The sequence below is a fragment of the Aristolochia californica genome, unplaced genomic scaffold (genome assembly GCF_029961685.1).
Source record: "Aristolochia californica isolate CCGP_79_NKW_82.1479 unplaced genomic scaffold, dmAriCali1.0.hap1 SCAF_2, whole genome shotgun sequence".
NCBI lineage: Eukaryota > Viridiplantae > Streptophyta > Magnoliopsida > Piperales > Aristolochiaceae > Aristolochia > Aristolochia californica.
The window spans coordinates 3,884,600-3,901,692 of record NW_027181881.1 but is presented as its reverse complement, the minus strand read 5'-3'; the positions used below and the strand labels follow the sequence as shown (position 1 = coordinate 3,901,692).

Here is a 17,093-nt window from a genome sequence, read left to right as displayed (position 1 = left end):
TGGAGAGAAATCAACTTGCCAACTTGTCTCTCCTCCTCCGCCATAGGTTTCTCACTGGGCTCCGTGCTCGCGGTTATGTCCTTCACCTCCTGCACGCTATCGCTTCCGGCCGTAGTGACTTCGATTACTGGAACGCTTCCGGCCGCAGCGATTTCGATTACTGGAACTCTTCCGGCCGCAGCGACTTCGATTACTGGAACAACTTCGGGGTCGGGAGCGGGTTTGTCCATCAACACTTCTGACTTCTTCCGGGGACTCACCGCTATATCGCTGGCGGCAGATTTGTGTTTGGACCCTTTGCAGCCCATCTCAGAAAAGCGTAAATGCCAAGGAAAAGAATCTGTGATTGATTGATGAACGAATCAATATTTCAAAGCTCTCTTCCTCTCTTTCGAATTTTCTGATTTTTCTTCCTTTTTTATACTTTTTTTTGCGCTTGTTTCTGAAGTCAAGATGAACGCAGGAGGGAGAAGATGGCGCTATTTTGAGGAAGGAACGCTTTCAAACAGCAAGAAACAGCAAGGAACCATTTTGATTTTTGACTTCTTCTCTTCCGCTGCTCTCTGACTCATAAGCACGTTGGCATCAAACTGAATCCCAATAACTGAACCACGTACGTTGCTCCTCTTCATCCATGCATCGAGTTGTTCTTTAGAACTTTCGAAGCCGGACCCACTGGATGGACGGCCGTGATCATATTTAGACTTCAGCAACCTTTTGCAAATAAGTCGTGCATGCAGCATTTCGTTGTCGTTCATCATCAACGATTCTTGTTTTTCCAATTATAGCATTGATTGGATATCGTCACTGAGGCTAATAATTAAATGCAAGATAATTGCTTATTTGCATGAAAAATGTTTGATTAATGGTTGGATCGGGTCATTAGGCCTTTTTATATGAAATTAAATAAACTTTTAGTTAAAAAAGGTTCCAATGGAGTGTTTTCAATTCCCTCCACTCTCTTGCATAAATATAAATAGTCTCTTTTTCGTGTGTCGTTCCCCTGTTTTTTGGGGAACGTCTTGTCTATTTTTTCCCTCTGGGTTTTGAAAACCCTCTTTCCGAAATTATGGAAGGTTCTGCAGATCAGCGTCTTGATTTCGGGAAGATGGGATATGGGTATTGCCTTAGAACTCCCTTAACTAGTAACATTAAGTCTCAGTTAGTTCTTTATCATTTTCTACCGGAAGAAATTTTGATACCTAGTCCTGGATCCAGCTGATAGATCTGAGTTATCTCGTGTTGTGTTAGTTGCAAGCATTACAGAAGGAGATGCAAGATTCGTGCGCCCTGCTGCGACGAGATCTTCCCCTGCCGCCACTGTCACAACGAAGCCACAGTAAGCGATTCTTTTTCTTTGTGCCAAATTGTACCATGGAAACCGTGTCTTGTAGGCTTTCTGATCGTTTTGTTCGTGTGCTGAATTTAGAGCTTGCTTAAAAACGTTGGGGATCGTCATGAACTCGTCCGACATGATGTTCGACAAGTGAGTGTAATCTGTTTATGTTGCTATAGTCTTTTCTTATGTCTTTCTACTTATGCATGGTGGTATTTGTTTTTTCTTCATTTTCAGGTAGTTTGTTCTGTCTGCGACACGGAGCAGCAGGTGGCTATTGCTTATTGGTCTGCTTTGGTTTTGCTTTCTCTTCGTCTCTCTTGCATTCTTACTTGTCTGTCTGTTCTCTGACAGGTTCAACAAGTTTGTGAAAACTGTGGGGTCAAGTTGGGAGAATATTTCTGTTATGTGTGCAAATTCTATGATGACGATGTATGTTACTAAGTGGTTTCTTGTGCTTGACAATATTTATACAAGTAGAAATATGTAATGTGAAAGATATATAATGCTGCTTATCTCTTTGTTCTTCTAGATGGAGAAAGGACAATTTCACTGCAATCAATGTGGTATTTGCAGGTAGGCCATTGGTGTCTCCTTAACTATTGATGACTAGTTTTCAAGTATTACACAATTGCCTTTATTCCCTGTTTTAGTGTGGTAAATTTGCATGCTGTTGAAAATTCTTAAACTCTCAGGGTTGGTGGGCGAGAAAACTTCTTTCACTGCCAGAAGTGTGGTAAGTAACTTCATTGTGCTCCATGGTTTTCATTAATAAATTTCTATGTCATTGTTTCTTTTCTATTATCAGAAATTTGAAGATGCCATTTATTGGACAGTAGCTAATTTCTATCAATCTATCTCTATTGCAAAAAAAAAAAATTGACATGTTGTTGGATTCTACTTTCGTATTCTATACCATTTATTTGTCCTTTTCCTTTTCTGAAGCCATTTGTTTCTGGATGTAACTATGATAACTCAGAGATCCTGAAACCTTCCTGCTTTTCTTTGCTAGATCTTTGTGTAAAAGTCATATCTAAGCTTTTAAGGGATCAAGCTACCCATTCTACTGGGGCAAATAACTGCCATGCTCTTACAATAAGATGCTCCACATAGCTGCCTCAACAAGTCTATGAGATGCATGTAGATACCTTATTACTCAGTTTTTGCTCTGTATTTTGTCTAGTATTTGATGTGGTCCAATTTCTTTGTTCAATTGGAGTTGCTTTTCCCCCCTCCATTGACAGATTAAGACAAATATGCAGGATCATGCTACTCTGTTAGCTTGCGGGATAATCACCTATGTGTTGAGAACTCAATGCATCACCATTGTTCCATCTGTTATGAGGTTTATATCCACTTAAATAACTTTTTAATTTATATATTGCTGGTGAATTGACATTTTCTCAAGCTAACCTCTCATTGTTATGCTGCAGTATCTTTTCGATTCATTGAAAGACACATTGGTCATGAAATGTGGGCATACTATGCATTTTGAATGTTTTCATGAGATGGCATTACGCGATAAGTAATGTTTCGAATCATCATTCATCTTTTCTGGCCTTGTTCAATCTTGTGCCACTTGCGTCAGAAATCTGTCTCTAAATTGCCTCTGACTTTGTTTTGCAGATATAGATGTCCAATTTGTTCCAAGTCAGTAATGGACATGACTGAAGCCTGGAAGAAATTGGACCTAGAGGTTAGTATGTTATTCTGCAAAAGCAAACACTCCTAGTCCGCATTACTAATATTGTATGCAATGTTGGGTTATGTTGCACACAATGGTTATTTCTTCTCAAAATGTGTGGATCTCTGAAACTTTCAAGTGAAAAATTGACTTTACATGCTTCTTTGCAATATAAAATGTTCATCATCATTATTTTGTTATGGTTTACATGAGTGTTCCCCTTCCTTTTAGCTCTATTAATAGCTGCCTCCATAACTAGGTCGACCTTGTTCAACTATTTCAACAAAATCTTTACATGTCATGTTTGGCCATCCTGTATTTTTTGCCATTCCACCCTTATTGGGGCATGATTAGGTTTAACTTAACATGCCCTTACCTTAGTGTCTCTAGTGTCTTATTTTCTCTTCCAGTTCCTACTTTTAATTGTCTCCAATAGGTTCCTTTAAAATTTTGTATTCCTTGTTTTACTAGATTCCCATCTAAGTATCCTCATCAATGTCATCTTTTTTTTTTTGGTTCTTCACACATAACCATTTAACTGAATACAACATGGCTTCTCTATTTAACTAGCAAGGTCATAATTTTTTTTTTTTATAAATTGTATTGAAATGGAAAAATAATAATTTTCAAATTGAAAACTTTACTACATATACGTTTGAATTTGATGATCAGCAGTCATATTAATGGTCAACATTATTATTATTATTATATTATTATTAATAATTATTTTTATCCTATTTGTCAAATGCCAGCATATTAAGGTTGCAATATTTTACTTACCCTGAAGGCTTTATATATAAATATATTCGGAATAGTATGATATGATTTTCTTGTAAAATAGGAAAAGTTAACTGATTGGAGAGCAGAAAAATAATTGCGTTTTCTCAGTGTCTTGTGGTGGCCAGTGAGACACCATGGCTGATTATGGTCTTTCTGCTGATGTATTTTTATTATCATGAAAGCATGTTTTCATACCATTGAAATTTTTAGGGAAACAAAAGAAGAAATGACAAACCATTAAAAGGTGATGATCTAACACTATTATCATCATTGGCATGTTTTCTATGAGATTCAAAACCTATGGTTTTCTGTGAGATTCAAGACCTTGTTTTACATTATGTATTGAATTGGATTTTGTTAAGGAATAGTCCCACATGGATTAGTGAGTACAAAGATATTGAGTTCATTAGTTGGGAAAAAGGTTTCCAAAATTGGCGAGTCATTTTGGGATGGGCCTTGGACCCAAGTTCACATGGTATCAGAGCTTGTACTCATATGTGGGCCTACACTTAAACTACCCACTTGTAGAGCCACAAAAGAGGGCCTACACCTAAACTATCCACTTGTAGAGCCACAAAAGAGGGCTTACACTTAAAACTATCCACTTGTAGAGCCACAAAGGATGACCTACAACTAAAATTATCCACTCGTAGAGCCACAAAAGATGGAACCACAAAAGATGGCCTATACTTAAATTATCCACTTGTAGAGCCACAAAAGAGGGCCTACACGTGAGGGGGAGTGTTAAGGAATAGTCCCACATGGATTAGTGAATACAAAAATCTTGAGTTCATTAGTTGGGAAGGAGGTTTCCTAAGTTGGCTAGTCATTTTGGTATGGGCCTTGGACCCAACTTTACATGGTATCAGGGTAGTAACGCAAGTCATGGGCAAGTTTCTTTTGATATCTTCTCTCCATTTTCAGCAATCTCTTTGAAGGTTTTTCCCATATTTTTGGACTGGTAGGGTAAAAATTCCCTTTTTCCCTTTTCTACCAATCTTAACCTATTGGCTAATGATTACTGCTTCTATTTGATGGATTGTTGGGATTTAGAAGTGTTTGATGATCCCAATTTGAGGTAATTTCTCAAATTTGCCCGCGTCATCTTGGTTTCTTGTAATTAGGTCATTCTTTCATCAATTTATGGTATCAATTGCTGGAATTGATCACTATTGGTTCTAAATTGAATGAATTGGGTGCTGAATTGACCTAATTGAATTCGATGTGGGGCCCACTTGACCATTCAAGCATAGAATTTTTTGTTGGAGAAGAAAAATAATTCATTAATTGATTTATAATTGAGTACAATTAGTCTCTATTTGTAATAGAGGAAATAAGCGAAAAATTATAATTAAACTAACCATGCCTTAGTTACACCCAAAGTCTAATTCTTAAAGATAAGTCTTAGAATAATTAAACAACTGAACATTAATAGAAGACTAAAATAACTAAAACTCTTCCAACTGAAACACTTATGTGAGACTTCTTCCTATAAGACTCCTGTTAGACGTCACCATATTAATTCTCCTTTTTTGAGACTTCTTCATATAAGAGTCATGTAATGCTCTTTAATAATTGCTTCTTTAAGACTCCCCCTCAAGTTGGAATTTGTAACTTCAAGTTTAAAAAACAAAGATTATTGGTCTTCAAATTTCTTTGGCTAAAAAAACTTCATTGATGCAAAAACTTCATCTTTTGTTCTCTCCCTTACTTAAATATTTTGGTCACATAAAAATTTATTACAATATGTGGAATAAAATACCTTTCTTTGTTCTCTTCTTCTACTTCTCCCCCTCAAGTTGGGGATAAAAAGGACATAGAGACCGAGCTTAGACAAAATAAATATGGGAGAAGAAAATCATTCCTAGCCGTATGACAAAACTCTGTATAGCAGTTAAAATGGTCATAGTATAAAAAAACTCTGCTCAATTTTAGAGGTGGAAAAAAGACCCAATTTTAGGGCACAATAATAGACTATTCATTTTTTAAGGGTAGCAAAAACAAAAATCACCTTTTCGGTGAAGAACAAAATGACTTGACTCACGTTGGATGTTGGGTGCACTCTTGTACTTTGTAGGTAGTGGGTCTAGGCATTGTTATGAAGTGATGAAAAAATGATAAATTTTAAAAATACTAGAGGAAAACAATGATAGTAGCACTCATATTTTAAAAGGAAGGAGGCGATAATACAACACTCATACTTCCAAAAAAATGGAGCCACTCATCAAATCAATGGATTAATGAGAATGTCCAATCTTGACACAAAAACAATGATCAAACAACTTAGAAGACTAGTTTTTTATCATGCCCTTTCAATAGAGAGCAAATAGTTTACAACTAGTGACAAAAAAATAGAAAGTTTTGGGAAAGCTTAAGGACACAAAAGGGCAATAAAGGGAGTTGAATAAGAGAACTTAGTTTAAGAGTCAATAACAACAAGTTAATAAAATAAAATAGAAAAAAGTAAGAAACACGGCCTTCTTCTCCCTTATTTCTCTTTTAAAACAACCTCAAACCCTAATTAGGGTTTCATGTAGGAGACAAGTTAATTTTGTCTAGCAAAAAAGGTTATTGAAGGAGGAGTGAATTTATGGTATACAAATTGAAGGTAATGGAGAGAAACCTAGAGAAACTTTGGCATGCATGGCTGCTATATGGTACATGCAAACAGGATTTTGATAGAGAAGAATGGACTATGATGTGCATGCTTGTAAATTGATGCTCACGTTTGTAATAGACATATCTTTGAGGAAGGAGCTTAAAATTCTGATGTTCGTAAGCAACATATTTCTAGCATGACCTTTGAGTATTCTGACATTGAATTTCTCTCTGGAAATGTCAGATTGAAAAATGATTCATTTGGTTAGAATGTAGACTCACATAGTTTTCTTTAGATATATAATTCTCCATATAATGTTTCTTTTTTTATGACATAAAATACCTCAGAAAACGAAGCTGGTGTAGATGTTGATTTTTCTTTTTAGAAAACTCTGATCGATAAGTTTTTTTTTGCGTTACAAAATAGACTCACATACCTTTCCATCAATATATAATTTGTAGTATGGAAAGTTTATTATAGAGGTGTGAACGTCAAGGAAGAAACGGGTACTAGGACTGGAAAAAACATGAATGAGGAAGAAAAAGAAGAACCCAAACCTAGTTAATAGAGATGACAAATAAGAAAAGGATCACATTATCTTTTTGGGTTGATTAAGTCAATTCACAAGACTGCTCTGATACAATGTTGAATTTCTAGAGGAGAAAAATAATTCACTGATTGATTTATAATTGATTACAATGAACCACTTATTTGTAATAGAAGAAACATGTAGAATCAGATTACAATTAAACTACCTATGTCCTAGTTACACCTAAAGTCCAACTTTTAAAGATAAGTCCTAGAGTAATTAAGCAACTGACATGAATAGAAGACAAAAAATAACTAAAACTCTAATTGAAACACTTCTATAAGACTTCTTCCCATAAGACTCCTATTAGACTCCACCATTTTAATTCTTCTTTTTGAGATTTCTTTATATGAGAATTATGTAAGACTCTTTCTTAATTGATTCTTCAACAGGATGCATCTACCTCATATAGAAAACTCTATTGCTTACTCCTTTGCTACCTCATTTTAAAGAGGCCCTCTGTCTTAGTTTGCTGTTTCTCTTGCCTTAAGGCTTAACAGGTCACCTTTCTCTTAAAAAAGATATCCTAGTATTATCACTTCTTGACTTCTTGAAATAGTAAAGAAGCAAAACTTTGTAAATAGAGCTTCACTGACCTTCTATCACTATTAATTTTAGTTGCCCTGTATCATACTTTTTCTTTTTATTTTTTTTCTAATTGAGTAGAACATTTGCAAAGTGTTACAACTGTCCAAATCTGCATGAGATCTAGCTCACAGTTAAATGGTTGATATGAGGCAGTTGAAGTCCATTAGTGACCCTTTTTCTCTTGAAGACAACTGATCAATGTCTTAAAATTTTGGGGCAATTGTGTCCTTTCCGAGTTTGCCTGTATTTACAGGATTACCATTTTGTAGTCCTTTCCTGTTATAGTTCAGGGACCATGTCTCATCATGCCATCGGGCCTTTTTTTTTAAAAAAATTATCTATTAGGAATTTATTCTTGTGCAGGATATTTAGCTTTCTCATTCTGTGGTTTGAAGATGCTATTGCACTATAGACAGACTCTTCAGTTCTACCACTTAAACACGTTCTCTCCTAGCTATACATTGTATGAATGCTGGCATTCAAGAGTCTATTGCACATCTTTTGCAATTACTAGAACTTGTTACAATACTTTTACTGGTAGCTTCTCATCATAGTGTTAGGTTAACTACATAAATGGAAAAGAGTAGGTGTAAGCATCAAAAGGGATCATCATCTACTTACCAGTGACTCAATTGTCCTTGTCTATGATGTTAGAGAGCGTAGGGATCACTCTTACTTCCACTGTTTATCATTTCCATGTTGTTACTTGTAAGAGGAGAGGGGGAGATATTGGTTTCTATTCATTTTTTCTTTATTTGCTTCTATTCTCCATTTTCGTGGTCTTACTCATGCTCATCTTTCTTTTTTTAGGTGTAATTTTACTTCTTTTTTTTGGGGGGTCTGCTGCTTCTCCCTCTGTGTGTTTTCTCTGGGACATTTCGAAGTCATTAGACTGCAATTCCAGCAATTATAGGGCAAATATAGAATTCCTATGCTAAACAACATTTTTTGCTATATCTGGAATTCTGTTGTGTTCTTTGAAGACAATTCGAGCTCCACAACAAACAAAACTTTCTTTCTCTTTGTCATTGGCCCCATTTTGCTGTTTTGTTTGTACGAATGGGTTTTCTTTTTGCTAGAAAGTTTTAATCAGGAGTGTTTTGTGATTTGGCCTGTCTTTGCATGCATGTGCAAACGTTGACATCCATGTTTAATATTAGTTGGTGGGTGGGGTTAAGAATGATGAATACAAGGACCAACCGCTTGCTCTTAATTCCTTCTAGTGCAGAAGAGGTAAAAAAAGGCATTCCCAGAGAAGATCTTTAAAAGAAGCTGGAAAGTACTAACTAATTCCAATTGTGTGGGTGGTGTTTCCCACATTCCAATGAGAAAGGACAATGGAGGAGATGGTCCATGAGTATTCACTCTCTTGCCCCACTTCATGCAGTTTGTTTTCTTTCCTGTTTGTTAAAAAAAAAAAAAAGGAATGGAATAAGTTGCTCCTGGTATATTTTTTGTATACTTAGGAATAGTAATTATTACTGGATTGGTCATTTATTATTCTAAGGGCCTGGCTCTGCTATATATTAACTATTTTGATTGTGCATGTTTCTTAGGTACAAGAAACAATCATGCCTGAGGGTTACCGATACAAGGTATATATGTTCACCACCAGTTCTCTCTTTAGTTAAATGCCAGTTATGAAGTTGCTTGGAGTTTTGTTAACAAAGACATTTCTTGCTGTCAACAATAGTTATGGTGTTGGTGGAATTTGTTGCTAATTAATCCTAAATTTTCTGATGATTGAAGCCATATGAGAACTGTGTAAAACCATACACAAATGATGATTGGTCTATCATAAAAATGATTAAAAAATTTATAGGAGCATCTTAAACTTACTGTATCACCCTGTTATAAAATTTAGCTCTTTCTTGCATGTTTTTAAGATCTATGGGAGCTTTGTGTTGGGGAAGTATCCTCTGTATTGCTTTTCATAAAAAAAAAAAAAAAAAAAAAAAGTCTATATTCTACCTGTTAATGGTGTAGGGTTTTCAAACTAAGATGGAAGAGAAGAGGCTTGAGTAGATGGCTTTTTTAAGTCCATCTTTATCTTCCAGCATGTATTTAAACATGCAAAGCTATTTTCTAGGTGTGGATCCTCTGCAATGACTGCCACGACACTACAGAAGTCTACTATCATATAATTGGGCAGAAATGTGGCCACTGCAACTCTTTCAACACCCGCACTATTCGGTCACCAAAATGACCATTGATTCCTTTCTCTGCAAAACCCAGCTGAGGCCAACGCCAGAGACTGCAGCAAATACATAGATTTTCATAAGCTAGCCTAGCATTGCCTGACCACAAATGCCCACCATATTCTATGTATGAGCTATATTAGCTCCCACAGTACTCTTGCTAAGTAGTCATTCGAAGGTCATGTTACCCTTTTGAGTTTGCAATGAATTCAAGTGATGAACAACCTTCTTCTGCAAGTGCAAGGGGAAGAGGTGAATGACCACTTCGTCTTCTTCTTCCTTCTCTTCTTGCTATTTATCAAACTTAGCACCAGGTATCTACAAATAAAGTCTTAAATTTTGAATATTTAGGCTAAATTCAACTTGATATGAAAAATGTTTATTATACCTCTTCAAACATATCTGTATAATAATGACTTAAATTTGAATATTTGCATTGAATGATAAAAAATTTAACCCATTTTTATTTATTTTTATTTATAACCTTATATTTTGAAACTTAAAATTATATTTTCGAATGATAAAAACTTAGAGGAATAAAATTTTATATCATAATATCATATAATGCTTAAATTTTACTATAAAATTTTTAAAATATGTTAATATAATATCATATATAAAAAATTAAAATAATTTTTTATCATAAAATAATATTTTTTATAAGTTATATGGCATATAGTAATGTTATTATAATATGTATAGAAGTATATAAAATATAAAATAATATAAAATTTGCACTAAATAAAATATAGTTCAAGTTAAGAATATAAAATATAATTTTATAATATATATTTCAAAATTTATTTTAATACTCCAAAATGTTAGGGCTTCTTCTTGCGCTACTCCCCCCACCCGTCACCAGCCCCTAGAAGCGAGGAACATTGACTCTATTTCCTTTTAGCTCAATCGAAAACATTGCTTGCCAAAAAAAAAAAAACAAAGAAGGGGAGGAAAGGGAGGGAGTGATCTCCCAAGCATCCATTGCTATTGAGCAAAAATTGCATGGGGGATAAGAGGGCGCCCATATGTTACTAAAGAAAAAAGAGAGGAGGATGGCACTAGCACTCCTTCCCCTACTGACTTAGGTTGATTTTTATCCATATTTTGATTATAATAAAACTTAACAAAATTGAGTTAATATTTGTAACTCAAGTATTTCAAATGAATTTCTTTTAAGAGACATAAAATCAATGTCTATAAAGAAGAATCAACAAATTGAATACTAGACCTCGTACAAAATAAAGTGTCAAGTCATCTTGAAGAAATGCTTATAAGAAGTTTGAAGACTTGAAGATCTAGACTCAAGTCACATAGAAAAATCTCACGAATTGTCGCAATGTAAGAGGACAATCAACCAAATTTCAATCCTAAGGTATTCAAGAGCATTGGAGTTTTAGAGCATGAAATATTTCAAAATCATATTTTATTGATACATAAAAATATTTTATAATTAGTAAATCCCTTAGAATAGCCTATATCATGCTTAAATATCAAAATAGTACACTAGTATATAATATGTGTTAGAAAATACATCTAGGGCTATTTTGGTCATTTTCCCAATTCAATGGTTAATTTTTATGGAATTTTATTTTGCATGTTAAATTATATCAATAGTTAAATTTTTGGACGTGTAGTTAGGAAAGATATAAGGAGATTAAGGTTTATTAAGTGTATAGGTGTATTTTTATAATTTGTAACTCAAAATATTTATAAGAAGTTTGGAAATTTGTGCACAGTTCCCAATAAACCCTTTCAGGCTCTCCAAAAATTTATTCTTCTCATTTCTTTTTTTTTTCTCAATTTTATTCTCTCCCTTCAATCAAATCTTGATTTTTACATGGTATCAGAGATGTAGATCGTTGCTTGAAGCATTCTACTGTAGATTCTTGCCATTTTTGAACAGTTTAGAATTCCAATTTGATAATGCCAAAGAGTACTCTTCTACTCAATTTCAGACTCTCTGTCAAGAAAAGAAAATTATTCATTAATCTTCATGTGTCTGCACTCCACAACAGAATGGTGTATCTAAAAGAAAAAATATGTATCTAGTTGAGGTTGGAAGGACAATCATGCTCTCTATGAATGTCCCTTAGTTTTATAGGTTTGCTATTCTTACAACTTGTTTGTTAATTAATCCAATGCCATCCAATGCCTTACACAATCAAATACCTTTTTCAAAATTATTTTCAGATGCAACACCATTTTTGCTGCCTCCATGCGTATTTGGATGTACCGCCTTCGTTCATAATATAGAGCCACATCAAAACAAAATTTCTCCCAAAGCCATTAAGTATATATTTTTGGGTACTAAAAAACTCAAAAAGATTGTGTGTTCTCTCCTATTTTTAAGAAGACATGTTTTAGCTGATGGTTCTTTTTTTGAGGTTCAATCATACTTCTCGACTAGCTCTCCTGCTGGTTTTTTACCCTCTCAAGGTATGCCCAAGTCAAGTGTGCTTATTGATCATCACATTCATCATGAGGAGCAAACACATGAGACTCCTCTCTCCTACTAACTACTCACTTATACAGTCTTATAATACTCTTGAGGTAAGTTCTCCTCCATCTTCTCCTATTGCCCTTTGTAAAGAACCACATACCACTAGTCCACCATCTACTTCACATCCCATTTCCAATTTTGTTTCTACTCATCACTTGTCCTCCAATTGTGTTTCTTTTTGGTCTTCCATTTCATCTTCTCAGGTTCCCAATACTTATGAAGAGGCATCAATAGATCCAAGATGGAAAGTTGCCATGGATGAAAAGCTTCAAGCCACGTATTAAAATTCTATCTTGGAATTGGTTCATCTTCCCAAAGGTAAGAAGACAATAGGTTGCAAGTGGGTTTTTATACTTACACATAATCTATATGGGACTATTGCCGATATAAAGCAACCGTTGGTGACTAAAAGACATACTTAATGATATGACATTTATTATGATGAGACACTCTCACCAATGGCCAAAATGAATTCTGTGTGACACATAAGTGGTCAAAGTTGATGTGTCAACTTTGGACTGTACATATGTGTAGTTGATCGGTCAAAGTTGGGTATTGTTAAAATTAAGTTTGGAAGTTTGTTACTTTTTTAATATATATATATTTTTAAAATGGATAATTTAGTCAAATTACCAATTATGGAAACATGTAACGAAATATCCCTTCTCTCTTGAGACTTTTACCTGTTGTCGTCCCTTTGATTTAATGCAGACATTTTTTAAACTAAATTATGTAAGAAACAAAAAAATTATTGGTATTATATACTGATAGTTCAAATATCACAAATTTTTTTTGTTTGTATTGACCGAGCCAGTCCTTGTATAAGATCCGTGCAGATGCTTTCCTAAAAGGTTTGAGCCTTTTAGCGCACTGGTTTAACATGGTATCATAGCAGGTTGGTCCCGTGTTCGAGTCCTGCTCCCACAGAATTTGTCCAGGGTTTTTCCAGTGAATTTGTCCATGGATTTTCCCCGTGCGGGGGAGTGTTGAAATATTTGTTTGTATCGACCGCGTCAGTCCTTGTATAAGATCCATGCGGATGTTTTCCTAAAAGGTTCGAGCCTTTTAGCGCACTGGTTTCAACATGGTATCAGAGCAGGTTACCACTGAGTTTGTCCCGGGTTTTTTCGGTGAACGGGGGAGTGTTAAAATATTTGTTTATATCGATCGGGCCAGTCCTTGTATAAGATCCGTACGGTTGTTTTCCTAAAAGGTTCGAGCCTTTTAGCGCGTTGGTTTCAACTTGGTATCAGAGCAGGTTGGTCCGGTATTCGAGTCCCGCTCCCATCAAATTTGTACCAGATTTTTCTGGTGAATTTGTCCCGGGTTTTTTCGGTGAATTTGTCCATGGGTTTTCCTCGTGCAGGGGAATGTTGAAATATTTGTTTGTATCGACCGGACCAGTCCTTGTATAAGATTCGTGCGTTTGCTTTCCTAAAAGGTTCGACCCTTTTAGCGCACTGGTTTCAATATGGTTTTAGAGCAGGTTGGTCCCGAGTTCGAGTCCCGCTCCTACCGAATTTGGACTAGGTTTTTTCGGTGAATTTGTCCACGGGTTTTCCTGTACGGGGGAGTGTTGAAATATTTGTTTGCCTCGACCGGGCCGGTCCTTGTATAAGATCAGTGCGGTTGCTTTCGCCTTTTAGCGCACTGGTTTCAACACATTCGCTTGGCAACTTAAGAGATGAAAGAACTGAATTGGTTTCTGGTGACATTTGCAGGGTACTGGGAGACTTCCACAACAATTTCCACATGCCAAGTAGGTCTTTTCTCTTTCATATCTGCTCGTTGAAAAATGTAATTTAGTGAAATTTCTTAACGTGTTTGAAACAAGCTACTTTTTTTACAGAAGTATCGATAGATCAACATTGATGGCTGAACGTATGCAGACATTTCTTTTCTGGTTATATGCTAGCATGATTTAGAGAGTTCGGATCAGGTAGTCGCAAATGAGAAGCATCTGATTCAGTTCTTTGGTGAACCTTCCCATATGTGATTGATTAGAATAAAAGGAACACCATGAATGAACACAACCATATGGAGGATGACCATGTGGGTCCATTAAGCTCACATGGAGAGAGGGTTTAGGGCTAACTTATTTTAGGTTTACCAAAAACCTAAGTGTTGTTGTCATTATTAAAAGAAGAGAACGTGCAAGAAAAGAAGAAGAAAAAAAGGAGGTTGTCAAAACATAGCAGGCCTTACAGTTTCTATAAAAAGTTTTGATCAGAGTAGTCTGTGGTCCGAGGGATCTACAATCTGAACGGTGGAGATCGGATTTAGAGTAGTTTTTTTTGGTGTTTATAGTCGTGAACTATACCATATCTTCTTAGGTGAAATCTCTTCTATCGCATTGTTTGGTTGCCAAGAAAGTGTTTTTTCTTGAAATTATTGTTAATTGTATGCCTCTAGTGTTATCTAAAGAGAATATTTGTGTGCACGTCATTGTTGATAGTGGAAGCTTTAACTGGACTAGTCCCGTGGTTTTTTCCCTTTGCTTTGAAGGGTTTTTTACGTAAAAATTCTTTGGCTCTTTGTGTGTGTGTGTTTTTTGTTTATTAAATTACTTCTCAACAGATTCTCACAAAGTCGGAAAGTATCATTTCTCCCAACAACTACAACTACAACTACAACCACAACCACTTTAGCATTCTTAGGCTTCATTAATATAGACTTAACATTGAGAGCTTCAAAGTGAACCATACAAACAAACAAACTTAATCGGTTCATATGCATATACAAATGCATTTATTTCTGCCAACATCTATACACCACAGACATATCTGGATAACAAACAAAGAGCCAAGGATCCTATCTTTCTCAAATCTTAAAGGATTCAATGTACGACCTTCCCTTAAGCGAACTGGAAAAGAAGCCTTTGAGGTATTTCTCCACATCTATTTTCTTGTATAATGGACGATTCTGTGAGTTGATCAAGCTTCTTGGAGGGACAATCTCTGTCTCGAGCGAGGGGCTGAAAAACCTAGCCACAGAGATCCTCTCTCCCTCAGAATTTGCTCCCACCCGATGTTCGCAGCTATGGTATATGCCATTGGTGAACATCTGCAACGGAAAGCCGTTTAGAACAACTAGAACCACAAAGTTGAACAGAATATTTAAAACTTCATCAATCTCTGGCTACTTACCTCGACCATGTCTCCTATGTTGACTATGAATGCGTCTGGGAGTGGCTTTACTAGAATCCACTTTCCTTGGTGCTTTACCTGGAGCCCATCAGTTTCATTAACTTGGACGAGAATGGTAATACCCACACCGTCTGAGTGAGAGGAGCCTGCAATAGCTAGATCCGGTTGAGGACATGCAGGATAGTAGTTCACTCTCATCCCGCGATGGACGTCTCCGAAGAAGTTTCACATCTCTTCCACTTCTATTCCTAATGCAATAGCTAGTTTGTCTAACATGGCTATGCCCACCTTGTCCACCTCCGATGTGTAAATTTCCAGAGCCTCTCTGCAAGATTAAGGAAGAGGAGATAAGTAGTTAGATGAAATGAGAACCCAGTCCAGTCGTTTGATCAAAGAAACTCAGACAGGTTTTCAAATAATAGAGTAACAGCAATCTTGCCTGAAAAGAGCAGGTAGATTTTGGAAAATGTCTTTGTTCCTTTCAGAGTCAGGGTGGGTCATCAGGAAGACCATGTCTGACCAATCTAGCTTCTGTTCTTCCGATAATACAAGGGCCTGTCCGTATCCCTGGAGGTCTCCGATGGGCTGCTTTATTTTTTCCCTCACTTCAATGGGCAGCTTGAAGAACCCCTCTACCTCTGCTTTCACATTTTCTAACTGTTCATGACTTACTCCATGGTTTATCAGCTGCAAAACAAAGAAAACCATGGCTCAATCAATCCCAGTTCGATTAGTACGAATCAAAGTCTGTATTAGAGTCAATCATCCTCACGTAATTAGAAACTTACCTGGAAGAAACCCCAGTCTTTGCAAGCGGAGTGCAGCTTCTCGAGTTCCAGATCATCTCCAGAGATCAACCCCTGCATGTCGATGATCGGAATGGAAGGGAAAGAGCTGCTGTAGAAATCTATAGGGGGGTCCTGATCTTTTCGTTGGTAACGAGGTGGAACCGCCGAGAGTCCTCTAGCCATCTCTTGAACGACTGGCACGGGCAAAGAATGCCCAAGTGACGATACTTTTACAGATGCCATGACAGTGTGAAGGCGAAGATCAAGAAATTGCAATTAGATGGGGGGAGGAAGAAGAAGAAGAAGAAGAAAAAGGCTGTGGTGGTTGTTCATATCTCTCCCACTTGCCTTATATGCAACTCCGCACCTTGGTCAGTCGAATTGCATACAGCAAAAACATTAATGAAGTCTCTCCAATGGGTCTGCACGATCGTAAAAGAAACGAAATCATTTGGTCGACAGACTTACACCAAACCGTATTTTATTAGCACGCCATCTATTGCTCAGATCATTCAAGAATCGCAATGATTGAGACCTTACAAATTTTTTGGGCTCCGCGATCATTCAAAATCAATATACTATACCCACCTGATAGAATCGTGGGTTGCTACAGTTTTAATGGAAAAGAATAGACTTTAAAAACAAACATGATAACGTCTGTAGCATCTGGAGTTGGCTCAGTCCTGTCGTGGAGCGGCCTCATTCTGCTCGGTAAAGACAGATCAGTCCTGTCTTGGAGTAGGCTCTCTAGTGATTGATGTGAGGTGGTAACGACCATAGCATGTGAAGTTAGGTCTAAGTGAGGTTAAAAAAATAGGTAGATGAACTGCGGTTAGGGAGAGAAGATTGAAGAAAGAGGACAATACTTGGTTAGTGGCTATTAGA

At 36.3% G+C, this 17,093-nt stretch overlaps 1 protein-coding gene and 1 pseudogene across 2 annotated transcripts; one reads left to right on the top strand and one right to left on the bottom strand.

The window, feature by feature from the left end:
* The first annotated feature begins 1,009 nt into the window (after nucleotides 1-1,009).
* Nucleotides 1,010-10,098, top strand: LOC137956960 (E3 ubiquitin-protein ligase MIEL1-like). 2 transcript variants are annotated; one of them, XM_068804635.1, is made up of 12 exons: nucleotides 1,010-1,119; nucleotides 1,252-1,339; nucleotides 1,430-1,486; nucleotides 1,574-1,606; nucleotides 1,691-1,768; nucleotides 1,869-1,912; nucleotides 2,032-2,072; nucleotides 2,599-2,681; nucleotides 2,770-2,861; nucleotides 2,963-3,032; nucleotides 9,133-9,171; nucleotides 9,666-10,098. In XM_068804635.1, exons 1-12 carry the CDS (start codon nucleotides 1,070-1,072, stop codon nucleotides 9,780-9,782), a joined length of 792 nt encoding a protein of 263 aa, XP_068660736.1. In that variant the 5' UTR covers nucleotides 1,010-1,069; the 3' UTR covers nucleotides 9,783-10,098. The 2 variants fall into 2 exon arrangements, with proteins under 2 accessions (XP_068660736.1, XP_068660737.1); XM_068804636.1 differs by lacking the exons at nucleotides 9,133-9,171; nucleotides 9,666-10,098 and adding an exon at nucleotides 8,800-8,933.
* Nucleotides 10,099-14,917: 4,819 nt separating this feature from the next.
* Nucleotides 14,918-16,667, bottom strand: LOC137956951 (protein SRG1-like; annotated as a pseudogene).
* Between the last annotated feature and the right edge of the window lie 426 nt (nucleotides 16,668-17,093).